At 33.5% G+C, this 18,793-nt stretch overlaps 2 protein-coding genes across 3 annotated transcripts; one reads left to right on the top strand and one right to left on the bottom strand.

Annotated features, from left to right (window-relative positions):
- The first annotated feature begins 8,962 nt into the window (after nucleotides 1–8,962).
- LOC120133468 (probable WRKY transcription factor 65) lies at nucleotides 8,963–10,196 on the top strand. 2 transcript variants are annotated; one of them, XM_039150045.1, is made up of 3 exons: nucleotides 8,963–9,266; nucleotides 9,338–9,481; nucleotides 9,610–10,196. In XM_039150045.1, the coding sequence occupies exons 1-3, from the start codon at nucleotides 9,115–9,117 to the stop codon at nucleotides 10,112–10,114; spliced, it is 801 nt and encodes a 266-aa protein (XP_039005976.1). In that variant the 5' UTR covers nucleotides 8,963–9,114; the 3' UTR covers nucleotides 10,115–10,196. The 2 variants fall into 2 exon arrangements, with proteins under 2 accessions (XP_039005976.1, XP_039005975.1); XM_039150044.1 differs by having other exon boundaries at nucleotides 9,335–9,481.
- A 1,683-nt stretch (nucleotides 10,197–11,879) lies between these two features.
- LOC120133440 (ras-related protein RABA1c-like) lies at nucleotides 11,880–15,483 on the bottom strand. The gene is made up of 2 exons (XM_039150018.1): nucleotides 15,030–15,483; nucleotides 11,880–12,449 (listed from the first exon to the last, which is right to left on the bottom strand). The coding sequence occupies exons 1-2, from the start codon at nucleotides 15,248–15,250 to the stop codon at nucleotides 12,014–12,016; spliced, it is 657 nt and encodes a 218-aa protein (XP_039005949.1). The 5' UTR covers nucleotides 15,251–15,483; the 3' UTR covers nucleotides 11,880–12,013.
- Between the last annotated feature and the right edge of the window lie 3,310 nt (nucleotides 15,484–18,793).

Raw genomic sequence — 18,793 nt, 5'->3', positions numbered from 1 at the left:
GGAAATGAAGACAAATTGAATCAAAGATAGAGTAAAGACTGCTCTCGCAACTACTCTCCTTCCAGATCGAGAAAACATACATCAATGCATACATACATCAACACATACATACATATTACATGATTTTGCATCTTTGCATCAAACATTTATCATCATGTGCATTAAAGACATTTTTCCTCTCTTGAGGACAAATTCAATAAAAAAAATCAAATAAATTTCATCTTGACATCCATCATAACATCCAAGATGGTCAGTTAAAAACACATCATTTTGATCTTTCAGGAAATAAAAACTCAGAAATAACCATATGTATTCAACCTGAAATTACAGTGACATCCACAGATTTGACTTCCTGAAGTCCACAATCAAGACATTTCCTCAACGTGCAGGAACAAGCATATTTTATATCGCCTTTGAGGGTGTTTTTCGTGATACAAAATTTTGTCTCGCTTAAGACGTTTTTCCACAAATATTGAGAATTTTAAAATAAATTTTTGTCTCATTTAAGACAATTTCTCTTAAAACAAATTTTATCTTGCTTGAGACATTTTTTCTTTAAGATACAAGTTACGAATTTGATTCACTTGAAACAAAATCTATCACCTTTGAGGGTGTTTTTCTTTCAAAACAAATTTCGTCTCGTTTGAGACATTTTTTCTTTGAGAATACAAATTTCAAATTTGTTTCACATTAAACAAAGTTGATCTCACTTGAGATCGTTTTCTCAAAAACAAACTTTGTCTCGCTTGAGACAATTTCTCTAAAAACAATTTTTGTCTCGTTTAAGAAAATTTCTCTAAAAACAAATGTTGTCTCACTTAAGACAATTTTCCAAATTATGAATTTGTTTCACTGGAAACAAGCATCATCTTTGAGTCATTTCTTTTGAAACAAAGGATCTTTGAGTCTATTTCTTTTTAAACAAAACTTTGTCTCTCTTGAGACAGATTTTCTTGAAAAATCTTTGAGTATGTTTCACTTAAAACAAAATGAAAGAATCTTTGAGTATGTTTCTTTGAAACAAAATTCTGTCTCTTTCGAGACAGTTCCTTTTGAAGAAAAATCTTTTAGTCTGTTTTTATGAAAACAAAGTTTTGTCTCTTTTGAGACAATTTCTCTTAAAACAAACATCTTTGAGATTGTTTCCCTTGAAACAAAACCTATCTTTGAGTCTGTTTCTCTTGAAACAAAAGTTTGTGAGTTGTTTCTTTTGAAATAAAAATCTTTGAGTTGTTTCTTTTGAAAAAAACCTTTGAGTCTGTTTCTTTTGAAACAAATCTTTGAGTCGGTTTCCCTTGAAACCATAATCACTAAAGATGGTCAGCCGTCCTCATCACGTAGGAACTGTGTCATCCCTTGACCATATCTCTTCATCACGTATGAGTCGTGTCACTACTAGATAACCAGCCGTCCTCATCGCGTAGGAACCGAGTTATCACCCTTCCTAAAGATGACCAGAACTCTTCATCACGTATGAGTCGTGCCATCCCCCGAACATATCTCTTCATCACGTATGAGTCGTGTCACCCCTAGATAACCAGCCGTCCTCATCGCGTAGGAACCGAGTTATCACCCTTCCTAAAGATGACCAAAACACTTTATCACGTATGAGCAATGTCATCCCCCAACTAGATGTCCTCATCGTGTAGGATCCGTGTCACCCTTAGACGACCCGAACTCTTCATCGCGTATGAGCATTGTCGTCCCCCCAACCAACATTATCCAATTTCTAAGCATAAAAAGGAGAGAACCAGACAAAAAACGTGAGGTCTTGTCGTCTTTGCCATATTCTTGTGTTAACAAGAATATGCAAAGAGGGGCAGCTGTAGATACCCATTTTTATTCGGGTATTTTTTTTATTAATTATTATTATTACTTTTATTATTATTAATTACAAGTTACATTTTGCAGGCCAATCCCGAGGCCCAAACCTGAAGCCCAACCAGTTTACAAGTACTCAGCCCCAGTCAATTCTCGAAGCCAAACCTTGAACTTGATTTGCCCTAGGGTTTTAAAACCCTAAAAGCTATCATCCAATAACCAGCCGCCGCCACCGTTTGGCCTTCCATCTCCCAGCCATGCTTGAGCCACCGATGGTGAATCCCGAGTCGCCGGTATAAGCTATAGTGACACCAACAGTGACTCGCATCCATCATCAACAGTGGATAGAAATCACACCAAGTCAGAAAACAAAGAAAAAAATCAAAACAAATCTTATCATATATTATAGGGTATCATTCCCCTATCAACTGGATTCAAATCTATCTTTCAATCAACACATGCAAGCAATCATAAAAGAGAATGAGGGATACCATTTTCAGGGAAGGAAACAAGGGAGACCATTCGGTGGGGGTAAAAAAAACAGAGAACTGAGAAAAACCACAAAGAAAAAAAGGAGAGAGATACAGAAAAGTTTCAAAAAAAGGAAACATACCTTTCATCGGAGCAGAGATCGGACGCCAACCTTTCACCGGAGGGAGCATCATCGCTACCAAAGGTAAATAAGGGTTAGGTTTTGGTTTTAGGGTTTGGATATATTTGGGAGTAAGATTTTTAGGATTACTGTCGAGTAAAGGGTGTATTTTAGGTGTTAATCGAGTGGATTTTATCCCATGGCCATCGACGTGTGGTGGTCGGGGTCATGATTTGACCCCAATCGGTGGCACCATAGAGGGTTTTCATCTCCTCCCGTGGAAAAAAAAGAGAAGGGGAGAGTGAGAGAGCACGACTGGATTGGGCAAATGAAACAAATGTATTAGGGTTTTAAAATAATCCCTAAAAGGAATTATATTCCATTAGCCATGTGATGCCGTTTCACAAGAGGGAGAGTGCGTTTTTTCTTGCTAGTGGGTAAATCTCTGTTTAAGTCCCTATATTTTGTAACCTGATCCACATTTATCATTTTTAAGGGTAAATCACGTTTTAGGTCCTCCCTTGTTTGTATCATTTTATTTTGGTAATTAATGAAACTTTGTCATGCCTTACTTTGGGAACTTATTTTTCTATACTTGCTTCGTGTTTGCTACTCTACTTACTTCCTACCCCCTTTAGTTTTTATACCCTCCTGGACACAAGCATATTCAGTGGAACAATACCTTGTTGTTACCCTTTGCTTTATCCTTTCTCGGAAAAGGAAGAAACTAATGACCGAGATTAATTTCCACAAACTATATGAATAAATTTAAAACAAAAATGAAATATAGTAGCATCAAATCTAGGTTGGCATCCAACACTCAATCCAAATCCAGCTCAACTAAAAGAAAATCAGTAGAAGCCCCAAATCTGATTTTCAGAAAAGATGGAAAAAGAAAGAAGAATAAGCATTCTAATGGAAGATCCAAAGAATGTTCTGTGAATGCTGGTGGTGGCGTCCCTTTTGTAAGGATGAAGTTAGTCAACCGACCTAATGGACCCAAAAGCTGATTTATGCAGAAACTCGAGGCTGCATTTTCAGAGGGCCTTCAAATCTTTCTATCCTCAAGTTAGCCTTGTGATTTACAACTCAAAACATCAACACCCGCCAACATTTTATGACTAAGATTTTGTTTATGAAGACACTTTTTCAAAAAAAAAATAATGAAAAAGAAAGAAAATCCTTAAAATCTCCATGGACCTATTGGATATCTGCATAATCTGTCCACTCGTTTATTAACAGCACGAAGCAATACAAAACCATATATACATACATATAACAAGATCATCCAAGTCCAGGTAAGAAAGCGAATGATGTTTTGGGCCTAAAGTAAAAACCCAGAATACACTGACATAATGATAACTGAATCGCAAAGCTTTTGGTCCATGTGGCCTGCAACCACGGACGATACCTAATAGGACGCGGGAGGGGACCTGAAGTTACCCCTCTAATTTTTCTTATAATAGAATAAATTTAATTATTTTGATAACTTGGTGCGTTTTCAGGAATATTGTTGACACTGATTACTGTCATAATGCCAGTCATGGGCCATATTCTTGTCGGTTTCTCTTTGTTTGTCCCCGGCAGGCTTAAGCTCACATTCTCTGACACTCGCATCTGTTTAATTCTTTATCGTTCCTTCTTCTTCTAGGGTTCATGGTTTCACCTTTTAAGAATATATCCCACTGTCTAGCTTTTCTGGGTTTCAAATTTATATATTTGCATAATACAGCACAGTGGTTTGTATGTGTGTTGGTTAAAAATGAGTGTTTATCTGTGGAGATTCAAGATGAAAACTCCTTTTCTTAAAAGTTTGTCATGACAATACCTAATATGTTGTTTTGTTTTGTGTGGAAATGAAGAAATTCAATTATGTAAAAACCTATATCATAAAGCTGAAGTATTCTATACTTTTACTCGGTGCCTGGCAATCGTGACACTACAGCAAGATTGATATGTAGCATTATTTTTAGCGGCGTTTGGAAAGAAAACATCACAAAAGTTAAACATATAGCAGCATTTACAATCATAGCGTCACAAATTGATACTTTAACGGCGTTTTTTGTAAAAACGCTGCAATAGAGTTGACATATAACGGCGTTTAGACAAAAAAAACATCGTAAAATACATGTTTTGCTGTAGTGTGAAGACTGGTATATGTTTCAGCAGCAAGGCATGGCATAGTTATATATATACACAAACATCGACTGACTCTACTTTTTTCTGCCCTTTTTGGTTCCATTGATTGCTTGTGCATCCACCTCCCAATTCCCACATCCCTTCCGATGCAAATATTGCCAACCCAAAAGACAACCACATACTCCATTTTATACATCATTCCAGTTTAGCCTTTCTTTTTACCTTTTTCCTTATTTAATCACTAATATCATTTATAAATGATAATATATAATTTAAGAGCAACCCTAATAATTAATTCTATTTAAATTTACATATTTTTAGATACTATAACAATAATTATATTAAATTGACTAAGATTGAATCCGCTTAATTTTGTGTCTCCCGTTGATTCAGAAAAAAAAAAATGCCTCCCAATATCATAAAGCTTATTTATGCTTAATCTTCCCTTAAGTGTGTGTGTATATATATATATTCACTCATCTAACGGTTTTAAATTTATGTAAAACTAAAAAGTTTTACATTATATCCTAACCCATATATATATATATATATATACATATTCAATTACGAATCCCTTTTCCCATCATATAAAATATAAAAGCTTCATTCAAATTATATTACTTCTATTGCTTCACATTTTATACATATCCAAAGACAAGTTCAGAATGGTAACGAAGTTGCAAAGGAGAACAACAATCTCGCAGGAAGCTTCAGTTTCTGTCAACTCTCTCCAACTCCAAATCTGTAATACAAACATGATTTATATATATATATATATATACTCTTATTATTTTGAGATTTTTTTATTTTCAGAAAAGCTTAACCTATTTTGTTTTTAAAGGTTAAAAGGAGGTCAGCCATCTTAAATGCTCTTCTCCATTGTCACAAGCTGAAACTCAAGTTGGGAAAAATACACGGCGAGTACCAAAATCTTATGGCTATCAGAAATCAATACTTCACTCTATTGAAACATATGCAAATCCCAAAGGTAATCTATGGTTATATAAATTTAATCAGATTTTATTTGTTTGTTTATGTTTATAATTCATGGAATGTTAGCAGGAAGTGAAAGTGGAGAAGGTAGCTAGGGGAAGAGTTGGTAGTGAAAGTGAGTTGCAACGAAGGAGGGGATAAATTGATCTCAATTCTAGAGGCGTTTGAAGAACTGGGTCTTAATGTTGTTCGAGCTAAAGTTCCTTGCACCCATCTCTTTGCCATGGAAGCCACAGCTGTGGCTCAAAACCAGCAAACTACTGATATCAGAGGTACTCAAGCCATCCTTAAGGCCATTAAAAAGCAAGGAGGTGATCGTTTATAGAAAGATTTTGCAAATGTTAGATTAAGCAAACAATTATGATTCATACGGTATGATATCCAGACACGTATGCATCTCCGTATGGTAAAATGTAAAATGTAACGTTATCTGGGTCTGGTTCAGTGTATGATATGTATGCAAATCGAGTACTGAAAAAAGTAAAACTAAAACAGCGTGTATGCATCTCTGGTAATAAAAGAGTAAGAAGGTAAAAACATTTTTCATTGCCGGAATCAAACCCTAGTCTCCTGGTATTCTAACCTCTGGACGGCAGTGGAACCATGTTTATTATAAGAATTTTCAGTACATAAAATATCAGATTCTAAAGCTTAGACACAAAAAATTTCTAATTTTTTTAGGAAATAGAAAATATGTGAAAACAAACCAATTCTCTCACATTTCGGGGCCTTTTTATTGAAGTTTAATTTTCATTTACAATCTATAATCTGGTAAAAATATTTCATCCTTCACCCATTAATTAGTAAAAGGTAAAAGTTCAACATTTATGTTCACTTCAACACTACTTCTCCATCCACCACGTACCTTGATCTACATGAAACATAAATGGAATAATCTTGCCGTAGGGGGTTTAAATTTAGTTAATGATAATTACTTCACCATTTCATCAAATCTAATATATGTTTCGCTAAATTATTGGCAATAAATGGGCTGGATTGATGTTTTGGACTTGGGCAACTTCCGACCCATTAAAATATTTGACTTATTCAAGGTTGGGTAATTCAATATTTTGTCATACAAGAAGCACTAATTCAGTCGGTACTCAAAACCAATCACCAATTTGAATTTTAAAAAAAATCTGGAATTGACATGACAAGTAAATAAAAATCCCACCCATCAACATATATGAAACTTTCCAATTCCATGGAAATGAAACCATTGTAAATGTTGAAGAATCCGGTGTAATCAAACTAGGGTTAATGATACAATTAGATTAGGCAGTCGAGATTTGATCCCATCTTCTCCTATGTTCCATCTTAACACGTTACGTAAAATGTCTACGTTGAATATTTTGTAAGCATATTGACTATCCATTTATTTATATATTCATTGATGAGATCAAGAAGAAGATGTAATTGTATCATATTAAAAGGAAAATCATTATGTCACTCTATATATTATATTGTTAGTGAGAGTTTAGTGCATTTCTTAAATGGTTATGGGGCCCATGGTTTTTATATCAAGTACTTAGTCAAATGGATAAAATTTAAATCAACAAAACTACTAGAATGGTTGCCTCTAGGCAGAAGTAAAGAGTTTCAATTAACCAAGGTTGCCTGGCCTTTAAATCTAGCTGTGCCCTCAGTTCCAACACTAAAGGTTGCAAATTATAATGTGTTTCTTTTTAGGGTTTAGGGTTTAGGGTGATTCTTAGTTCACAACAAGTTGTTTTCTTCCATCTTTAAATTAATATTCTTAAAGTTTAGTTAATAATTTTGTGGTGTATTTGTAATGTCTATCAACTTTAAATTTTGGAAACCAATATTCAAATAGTAATGATAATTTGTTTTAAAAAATTGAGTTTTGTTCACAAATAATCTTTAATTTAAGGTATTTTCTTAATAAAAATAATGTATTTAACAAAGCTTAATCATATTTATATTATTTATTAATAAAATATTAACTGATCAAAGTAATATAATATAATTTCATTCTATAGAGGTCTAATTTTTAATTTTTGGACAACCCTAATTTTGATACCAACAAAGTATTAAAAAGTACAAAATATTTTTCTGTAAAATAAATTGAATGAAATAATTAGTTTATAAATTTAGAACAAATGCATGAAGAAAATTTATTCTTTAAATTAATACGTAAATAGTTTTATATTATATATATTCCCCTATTTGTTGCTAAAAAAATATTAGAAAAAAGCTATTGAGGGTTAGATGAGTGATGCGGTAATTGTGGGAAGTCAGAGATGGGAAGATTATTAAAATGTGAATAATTAATAACACTCATTCAAAGCTTATAATACTACTTTGTTTCAATTCTGAATATGAAAGAGAATCATAATCGCATTGCTTCACGATTCATTGTTTTTCTCTTTCAATTAATTACTTAACTAGCCAACCATATTATAGAATGATGAAACTACTTTTACAGTATTAAAAATAAAAACGATTGGGGTAATTATGATGGGTGATAATAATATCACACATGTTGTAAATTCCCTTGATTTTCCCCGACAAGGACAAAAATGATTAATCATCATACTTGTTTTAGTATGTGTATGACTTATGTGCTCCTCATAATCAGTCAAAACATTGACGATGAAATCATGGTAAATATATACATTTCTAGATGGAAAAAAATCTGACCAATCAAAAAATGTTTTCTCCCTGTCCATTACGTCTAACGTGGGTTAAAAGAAGGAAATCTTTCTTGAAAACTTCCGATGGACATCATTGGCTGCCTCAAAACAAAGAAAAGTAATATATAACCCAATGCATAATTTCTGAATTTTGTCTTTAATTTGTATGTAATGAGAGCTCAAGTGGGGGAATCTCTAACATCAAAGGCACGTAGCTGGTTTCTTTTGGAGCCCCAAAATCCAACACATTAAAACCTTTCCTTAGGTACACTAAAATTGACTGGATTATATATCTTGGTAAACGGTTAAGCATTTAGACGAGAGAAAGATACAAATATTAACAATATCAATAACCCTAAAAAAGCCAAAAATAAAGACAAGTGACGTTGATTTAAATATTAGGAGAATGAACGTTCAATATCAAATAGTTGAAAGAATTGTTTTTAAATATATATTATCGTGTACTTATTTAGATTAATAAAAAAATTATATTTAAATACGAATGCTTAAATTTAATATAAAAATATTAAATGATTTATAACATCATAAAATCAATGGAATTAATATGGAAGAAACAAAAGCAGCGAAAGTGGTTACATGGTATCCAATACATATACAAAAGGAGATAAATAGTGGGAAAACTCCAATCAGTTGTAATAAATATGAAAAATAATAAATTAATAAGGGTGTCATATTCATGTCGTATTATAATTAAAAAAAAGCTTACAATTTATATATACAATTTGCTTTACGAGTCCTCTATAAACTAATGCCAAAACCCAATCTGTCAACTTGCCGATCCTCCCCCTTCTCTCTCCTCCATTTTTGAAGGATCCATTCTCTCTGTATCTTCTTTTTCTTCTTCGCCTAACAACCAGTTTCTGGGATTAATAATCAAGCTGTAAATCATCAATCATGGACTCTGATGATGGTAGTTTCAAGAAAACTAGTAACCCTTATGTTACTGAGCAAGAATTAGAAGATAACGACAACTTTTCATCAGAAACCGGCGCTGAGTCTCCTCCTTCTACCACCTTCAACGACACCAAACTCTCCCCTAAAAAAGGGTAAATTTCTGTTTAGTTCGTTGTTTGCATTTTTTTTGACGTAATGGATTTTTATTATATTATTACAGTAGGAAATCCATACAGCAAAGAGTTGTGTCAGTGTCGATCAAGGACGTTGAAGGTTCCCGCTATAAAGGTGAGAGTGCTCCACCGTCCGATTCTTGGGCTTGGCGAAAGTACGGCCAGAAACCCATCAAAGGCTCTCCTTATCCCAGGTAAAGTGAAGTCACTAGCAGTTAAAACTAAACGTTTCTCTGCACAGAAAGGCGTAAATTTCGAAGTTTAGGGTTCTACGATTATCAACCGTTGTGATGGTTTCTGTTTTTTATCTTGCGGCCGGTAGAGGTTATTACCGGTGTAGTAGCTCCAAAGGATGTCCGGCGAGGAAACAAGTTGAGAGGAGTCGTTTGGACCCAAAAATGTTAGTGATCACCTACTCGTGCGAACACAATCACCCTTGTCCCGCTTCTAGAAACAACAGCGCCTCAGCTAAACAAGCGGCAGCGGCAGAGACCACGAAAACAGCCGTAAAGCCCGAGCCATCTTCGTCGCAACATGATACGGAACACGAATCAGGGACCGAACAGAGGTTTGCTCATTTAACGGACGACTCGATTCTCACAACTGGGGACGAATTTGCTTGGTTCGGGGAGATGGAAACGACGTCGTTAACGGTTTTGGAAATCCCGCTGTTCACGGAAAGGGACAACTTCGACGCCGACGTGCAGATGGTTTTCCCGATGAAGGAAGAGGACGAGTCGTTATTCGCCGATCTCGACGAGTTGCCCGAGTGCTCGTTTGTGTTCAGACACCAGCGGAATGTGGGACCGCAGGTCGGGATCTGCTGACACGTGGAGTATTAACAATTTGTTATTGGCAGAGGAGTCCTCGGTTTCAACGCCGTGCGGTGCGTATCATCTATATACGAAATTAAAGCACGGAGACAACCAAAAAAAAAAATATTTTACCTTCTTAAACTCTGACATTTCACTTACTTGGATATATATTTTTCCTTTCACAATTTAATTTGGCACTGATTTCGGTGTGGTAAATGAATAAAAATTCCGAAATTCCAAGCTCTGTCGTTATGTTGTGGCATTTCTCGATTCTCAATTCCAGCTCTTTCTTCTCATGAAAACAAATAATGGCAGTTGGCCGTTGTAGACCGTCTCCCTTTTCATACCTCGTCTTCTAATAGAAAAAAAAACCCTAAACGGATCTAGAGGTGTAACCTATAATATTCTTCAAATTGCATCATTTTTTATGCTACAGTGTAAGCAAAACTCATGTCTAATTTAACCAATTCAGAATGGATTATCACAAAAATGAACAAAAATTAGAGTCCAATTAGTACTTTCCATTGTGAATTATCATAACAATTCAATCCAAGTTAGAATCGGTGCATGACGCAATTTTCTCTTGGAATTTTCATTTGTGGGAGAGGTTTGTATTTTACAAAAAATGAAGGTGCAATTTGCATCTAAAATTGGCCTACCAAAGCCGACTTGGATGTGTACAAACGAAATCGGAAGATTCTGATATTTTTAATCGGATGAAAGTTCAAATGATTGGGCTGCCATAGCCCAAAATATTGACTTTTGTGTAATGATGGCGTGGGCTGTAAAAATTTGTTCCTGAAACCCATAATTGTAAAATATCTCGAGTTCTTATCATTCACTGAAAACCGCAATTGTTTTGAGTTCTCACACGATTTTAGATTAAGCTAACCGTGGCGAAACCCAAGGCACAGCAATTTGCAATAGTACAATTCCTGTTAAATAATTAAAAGCGTTAATTTATAATGATAACAATAATATTTTAAATTGTTTTTAATTGGTTAATAATTAAGTCAAATTTAATTTCTGTAATTTGGAATTGATTAAGCTTTGATTTCCAACTAAACATATTACAGAGGAGGGGTAACGTGAGCAGTGATCTACGATGACGTATATAAAAATATATTTTAATCTTATCCATTCCATTATTGCACATAAATTACGACAAATGCCGGCTCAGATTAGATTCTCCTATCGGGATTAGCCATTAATTTATGCGTGTGCCAATAGCAGTTGCGTACGCTGGTGTGTATTTTTTTCTCAAGTAGTTTGGCGGCCCCACTTCTTCATCCTCATTTTTACATAGAAATCATCTAAACTCCATTTCGGAATAAATACTAACATGTATTCATTTTTAAATTTCAGAGACAATTATTTAAAAAATTAAATTTTCAAACATATAAACTATAAAAATACAATAAATAATAAATTAATATTCATACTAAATAAAACTATATTTAAAAAAAAATTTGCCAAATAAAAATGTCAAATTATAAAGTATACTTATGCCAGAAAATGAATTAATAAAATATTAAAAGAAGTTACTTCTAAAATTGAATAGAAAACACGTACTGAATACTAATGTTTTTAATTTTAGCGTCGATCTTAATGGATTCAGACAAATAAATAATCTAAGGGACTGTTTGTTTGGCTCTGAATGTAACCATTCAACGTTGAATGCTAAACCGTTCAGACAAATAAATAAATCTAAATGCAATGGTGTACCTCATATGCCTCTTATCTACTAAAATCAACAGCCCTTTGGAATTTGGTTTTTATGTAAATTAAATCAATCTCCAGTCCACCCATATCCTACTATAGGGTACCATTTTTGAGAAAAAATATTTACAAAGAAATCCCATTGCCTGCATCCCTTGAAACAATATGCTGCAGATTTTAACATCTTCATCCTTAGCTCGAGCAGCAACCCCCTTTCTTCATTGCAGACACGTCTTTGCCGACGTCGATTTTCTCCCCCTTGGAAGGAACAGCTGAAGCGCCCCCTTCATCACCTGTCTCCATCGCTTTCTTGCTGACAATGTGGTAGATCTGCGTAAGAACTTCGGCAAATGCATTTTCCACGTTTGTTGCTTCCAGGGCTGAAGTTTCCATGAAGTAGAGGAACTCTTTCTCCGCGAAGGATTTCCCATCCTCCGTTGGGATGGCCACAAGGTGTCGAAGATCTGATTTGTTTCCAATGAGCATGACTACGATGTTGGGATCAGTGTGATCCCTCAACTCTCTTAACCACCTCTTGACATTTTCAAATGTGGAGTGACGGGTAACATCGTACACAAGAAGCGCACCAACTGCTCCTCGGTAATAGGCACTTGTAATGGCACGATACCTAGCAGTGAGAGACGAGGAGTTCAGAAAACTACAAAAAGTAGCAGAAGAGCATGGAACAGATGATTTCTACAAGAAAGTCAACCTCATCAACCCTAACTACACCCAACACCCATTGTCCCTAGAAATCAAGGGTTTAATTATGCATCTCTTCACCATGATACTAAAACTACGGTAGTGCACTATCAATCCATGATGCAAAAGCAATTCCATCAATCTTTATCTGAATCCAAACTATATATAGAAAATATATCTCAGCTCAGAAATCTGAAAATCGGATGTTTTCATGGTTCCTCTTGGTTTATTATCACCATCCGCTTCCCACTTCCACCTCCTATTCCAAGTAAGAGGTCAATAAATTACATTTTCATTTTCAAATCAAAGAATCACCTAAGAAAACATATGGCAACTTAGTAAGCCTTATACCCTAATAAAAAACAGGGAAATCAATCCACAACAAGGCCATGACATTGACACCAAAAGCCTATAACAGTAATAGCAACAACAAAATTAGAGGTATAACATGTTCTGTAAGAATGGATGAGCGAAGCAATAGAATCAAAGCTTAATTGGCTACTACAGCCTTGGCTTTTTAAGCATCTCAGCTACAGAACCAACATACTATTCCTCCAAATTAACAGTAATTCAGTAAACGCCATAAGAATTCACCCTTCTGGTAGAATGACCAGTAACTAGTAAGTAAAGTCCTAGTTTATTGTTTTGTTATTCTTTTAGATCCCCCACAATCTCGGTTACAAATAGAGCTTGAACATGCTAACCATATAACTTTTTTCATCACTTTTCTAATGAGAACTTCAATTCAATACCCCAAAAAATCATGTCATTCACTCATTTGCCAACCATAATTATTTAGTCTTAGAGTTCAATCAAGCTATGGTGACAACAAAGGAACTGCTCGACCATTCTGATGGCAGTTGAAAATTTTGGATACATGACAGAATAGAAGATGGAAAGGATTTTTGACTGGGGAGACAAATGGAGGCAAACGGCAGTTAGATATTGATTATCACATAGGCAGCAGCAATAGACGATGATCAAATTTGGTTGTTGGTGATTATGTGTCAGCTAAGATGATAATGATTATATATCTAAGGACAAAGTACAACGGCAGGCTGGAAACTGCAGCTCTCGTGGCAGTGCAACTGTACTCCGTGACACCTGGTATGGGTGGCAACTTTAAGGGGCTTAGCAGAGGGTCATATTGGACATGGTTGATTTTCATAAGCTTAAAAGTAATAAAACACTTGCCAGATCAATATTGGTCAACAAAGTATCTCACCCAGATTCTAACAGTTAGGTGTTCAACTACAACATTATTTGACTAAGAAAAGCTAGAAGCCCCTTAAACTCAAGTAGTAAAAGATAAGAATTCCACATTGCAAAGGAAACCACATGAAACAAAAGTAACAACTTCTAAACCAAATAAGAATAAAAGACAAAACAATTTACTAAAGCACTAATCCTTCCCTGTAACATCTTTAATAGTCATACAAACAATGACTTAGAGGTCCCTCTAAAATACCAACATCTATTTAGTTTTCAAGCCATTACTTCCATCACCAAATTACCACAAAGTAGCTACAATTCCCTGTACAACCTGAACATCAAACGAGATTCGATGCTAAACTAGATTTGCAAAATCCCTACAAGCATGGAGACAAATGACAAAAGTAAGCAATCGTCATCCTTTTATGACTTCAAAATTAGGAAGCAGGCAAGCAACAACATAAAACAGACATTATCATCAAGCTGTTGACATTCATCAATTTCTCTAAACCCAACTTATTACGGAACTCTGACAAGAAAATTAGATTATCATTCTGCAATTTCAGCCCTATGAAAAAGTTTGAAACCAATCTTACATCCAGTAGTAGGAAGCAAACATATTATTGCAATGCATGATCACTTCACTTCTTGCTCATTATCGAAGTCGCTAATAACAACCATAAAAAAATACAAACAACCCATATAACAAGATCACAAGATGAAGAAAATTCTAGATCTGTTGACTTGACTTCAAATATATCTTCGATCTATTTGCAACCCAATCATATTAGAATTAAAACAAGATCAATATAAATAACATATTTGTAAAAAACAAGCAACCACGACACCACTTAAGCAATGCTGCTCACAGATCTAGTTATGCAAGAGCAAGATTTTCCCTTTTTTTTCTTTCTAATTGACTTGACTTCAAATATATCTTCGATCTATTTGCAACCCAATCATATTAGAATTAAAACAAGATCAATATAAATAACATATTTGTAAAAAACAAGCAACCACGACACCACTTAAGCAATGCTGCTCACAGATCTAGTTATGCAAGAGCAAGATTTTCCCTTTTTTTTCTTTCTAATATACAGCTAAAAGAGAAATTTGCCTAATCAAATTTCAGAACGAATTAAACTCCAGCAGAATCGAAGTTGCGTTCTTTTCCAAGGAGAGAAGGGAACAAAATTCGCCTTCTATATTCGCTCACGTTTGTTTGCAAATCAGCAGATAACTAAATATACCCGGATCAAGAAATAAAATGACAGGGAAATGGGAAAAGTGAGACCTTTCTTGACCAGCAGTGTCCCAAATCTGAGCTTTGATGACCTTACCATCAACATTCAAGCTACGAGTAGCGAACTCAACGCCAATAGTGGACTTGGACTCCAGGCTAAACTCGTTCCTGGTGAATCTAGAGAGCAGATTAGACTTACCTACTCCTGAATCACCGATCAACACCACCTTGAAAAGGTAGTCATAGTCATCCTCTGCCCTATAACCAGCCATCTTTCACTCTTCTCAAGCCTCACGGCTATTTCCCACCTCTACTTTCCCTGTTACTTTGCTTCGAGTGAATATGAGAAAGAGCGTGTGAAAGAGGGTTCCGTTTCAACTTTAAGATCTCTCTCTGGAAAACTAAAAAAATTATACACTTGCCCTTTTTTATTTGGGTTAGAATTTGGAAACTTAAGACTGCTGTCCGTGGAGTTGGACTCCCGAGTGGAAAATTGGAGACCTGGAGACTGTTGTCTGATTTCATCATCTTGATTTATGCTCTTCATCGTTTACATGTCATGGGCATTTACCAACTATTGAAGGTAAGATTTTATGTTAGAGGCCTATAAATTTATAAAATTATAAGGATAAAAGTATAATATCAATAAAAAATCTAAAATATATTGAAATTTTTAGAAGAGTCAATTACCCCAACTTGCCTATCACGACTCATCCATATTTATTAAGCTATTAAATATTAAGAAAAAGCAATATATTATTAATATAAATGATAATATATGTTATTTAGAATAATCTTAAATAATTATAAAACATTATTTATTTATAACTTTTTTGATCAAATTTCCATATATATAATTGATAACATGTACATATTGGTTTTTGAGTTGGGTTAAAGTAATTACAGGACACAATTTGTTACAGTTTTTGGTCGAGAGAGTGGAACCTTCAAATTGAAGGGTTAAAGTGAATTGAATGCTGATATTGAGATCTGTGTTGTGTATTTAGTTTGTGCATGAATGGGGTTGGCCGTTGGTCGCTATTTGCTGTTGAAAAATAAATGAATGTTGAGGTTTAAGAACATAATTCCTGGTTTTAGGTTTTTTCTCTCTCCTTATTTTTTTTTATTTTTTATCATAATATAGAAGTACGTGTGTTTTGTTTTGTTAAAAATATATTTTAAAAAATAATTTATTTGAAAAAACAGCTTTCCACATATATTTTTCGATGTTTAGACAATAGTGTATAAAATCAATTATAAATAATACACAGTAAAATATTCATCTATATGTTTTCTCCTTGGTTTGAACTTGGAACGATACACAGTAGCATATAGTAGCTTTTATTTGGAGTAGTTGGGAGGAGAAAATGACAGCTAATTTTTAAGGGCAACGTGATTGGTTAAGCAACCAGCCTTTATGAATATGGGCACAATAACTAATCACCGCCACATTCAATGTTGGAACACCTTTGAATTCCATTATTGAGTCTCCGTTCTCTTTATTTTTTGAAATTTATCATACCTTTTTTCCTTTATTTACTATTATTATATCGAAGAAATACTAATCAATGCAGTAATGCTGACTTAAGATATACATGAGGATCAATATTAAAATTATATATAAATATTTATCAACTATATAATATAATATAATATATAAATTTTCTGAATCCAGTAAAAATAGTAAATAAATAAGTTGGGTGGTAGGATAAATACTTGGTAATAGGCAGCGTGCAAGTTCAGTACTTTGGGTGGTCATCTAAATGAAGGCTGGGCCATGACCTTGCTTTATAAACTATAGTTTCGACCCAACTGATGGCTCATCTTCATCACTGGACTCAGGCTCTTTCCACCTGGGCCTCAATCAGCTAAAAACTCATCCCATGCAAAATTGCAATCAAGCCCGAGGAAAACAGTGTTAGGCTAAAGCTTGTGGATGAATGAACGTCATTAATGGTAGTAAAGTGCTAAAAAGCTGTCTTGATGAGTTGTCATAAAGGTCACTCCTGCGTTTTCTTCACTATGATCACCTAGATTTCCAGGAACGGTCCGTTGTTATTATTGTTTCATGACAGACATAGCTGGCCACAGTCCCCGGCTTATAAATATTAATAAGAGTGCATTTGGTTCAGGAAAAGTAAAATTATCGGCGAGAATATAAGATTACTCGGAATATGATTACTGAGGATGTTATATTTTGTGTTTGGTTAGTTTAGCAGGAATGTAAGATTACTGTATTTGGATAAAGAAATAAAAGATTATTAGAATGTATATTTGATCAAATTATCCTTATTATATATTTGTTTTTTAACAAGTTGAAAAATATTTATATATTTTCTTTAAAAAAATTATATTCATAAAATGTATATAATTTTCCTTTACAAAATTTAAAAAATAAAAATGTTTAATGAAAGGGTAAAATTTTATTTTAACCTCTAAATTTCATATAAAATTTTAATTATAGACTTTTTTTGTAAATATAAAATAGTTTAAGGATAAATTAGTAATTTAACCTTCAAAGAATTTTTATTATTCAATGACAGAATAATGATATTTTTGAGAGAAAAAAATTAAGGGCATTTTAGTCCAAAACGTCGGTAATCCAACAATACCTAAGGAAATTGAGATAATGACATTCCCGGTAATATACCCCAAAAAATTCACTATTAGAAATATAAAATTACCGTGAATGACATTCCCGGCCAACAAAATCGGAGAATGTGGATTCCATTCCTATGAGAATCTCACATTCTCCCCTAAGGGTGCGTTTGGTTCACGGAATGTAAGATTACCAATAGGAATAAAAGATTACTAGAGAATAGGATTACTGGGAATGTTACATTACTGTGTTTGGTTAGTTTGGCAGGAATGTAAGATTACAGTGTTTGGTTGGAGGAATAAAAGATTACTGGAATGTATATTTTACCAAATTGTCCTTGTTCTATATTTATTTTTTAACAAGTGAAATTCTAAATATTTAAATAAAAATTATTTATATAAAAATTCTATTTGTTGATAATATATTACTTGAGTATTTAAATATATCATGTATTATTTTAATTTTAATTAATATTAAATTTTACATAATTTATGTAAAAATATATTAAAATTTTACATCAACATTTAACTAAATGTTTACATTGTGGAAATTCTTCATTGATATTCATAATAATAAAAAGATGTATATTATTTTTGTTATCTAAGATATAATATTTATTATATCTTCTATATACAATAATTTATTTATTTATCTTTTATATTTATACTTAATTATGCATACTTTATCATTATTATTTATCTCATTAATTTATATTACAAAAACATAATTCAAATAAGTAAGAAAATATAACACTAAAAATCATATTATCTATAATTTTATATTTCACCGTCATTCATCATTATCTTTGTTAATATTTTAATAAAATATTGTTTTCTTCTCATTGTGCTTTAAAATCCATTATTTTTTACAATGCTTAAATAAAATAACACATTGCTTTTTTTGCTGTCTCAATGGATCATGTGTAAATCTTGCATACAAAACAAATACGGCTTAGAGCTATAGAAGTTTGCTTCCTCTCAGGAAACAAAACTAATGGCAAATATGGGTTATGCCATTTTGTAATGTAGATTTTTACCAATGAAACATAGAAGAAATAAACTCCAAATTGGCAGAGTCAACAACAAAACATTGTAAATCTTTCATTATATGCAAGTAAGTACTTTTTTTTACTAATTGTAATCAAAAGTGTAGTCAAATTTAAAGATGTAAATGACATGTGTTATATGTTCTGTAATGATGTTTCTTTCATTGTGGT

Source organism: Hibiscus syriacus, unplaced genomic scaffold (assembly GCF_006381635.1).
Source record: "Hibiscus syriacus cultivar Baekdansim isolate YM2019G1 unplaced genomic scaffold, ASM638163v2 tig00110580_pilon, whole genome shotgun sequence".
NCBI classification, from domain to species: Eukaryota; Viridiplantae; Streptophyta; class Magnoliopsida; order Malvales; family Malvaceae; genus Hibiscus; species Hibiscus syriacus.
Note: the sequence above shows the minus strand (reverse complement) of the source record. Positions and strands in the feature narration are given on the sequence as shown.

Excerpts from the sequence above, each read along its gene's own strand:
- LOC120133468 (XM_039150044.1), top strand. The coding sequence starts at position 9,115 with ATGGACTCTGATGATGGTAGTTTCAAGAAAACTAGTAACCCTTATGTT. Across the intron at positions 9,267-9,334 it reads AAACTCTCCCCTAAAAAAGG|TAGGAAATCCATACAGCAAA; the intron begins GTAAATTTCTGT and ends ATATTATTACAG. Across the intron at positions 9,482-9,609 it reads AAAGGCTCTCCTTATCCCAG|AGGTTATTACCGGTGTAGTA; the intron begins GTAAAGTGAAGT and ends TGCGGCCGGTAG.
- LOC120133440 (XM_039150018.1), bottom strand. The coding sequence starts at position 15,250 with ATGGCTGGTTATAGGGCAGAGGATGACTATGACTACCTTTTCAAGGTG. Across the intron at positions 12,450-15,029 it reads GACACTGCTGGTCAAGAAAG|GTATCGTGCCATTACAAGTG; the intron begins GTCTCACTTTTC and ends TCTCACTGCTAG.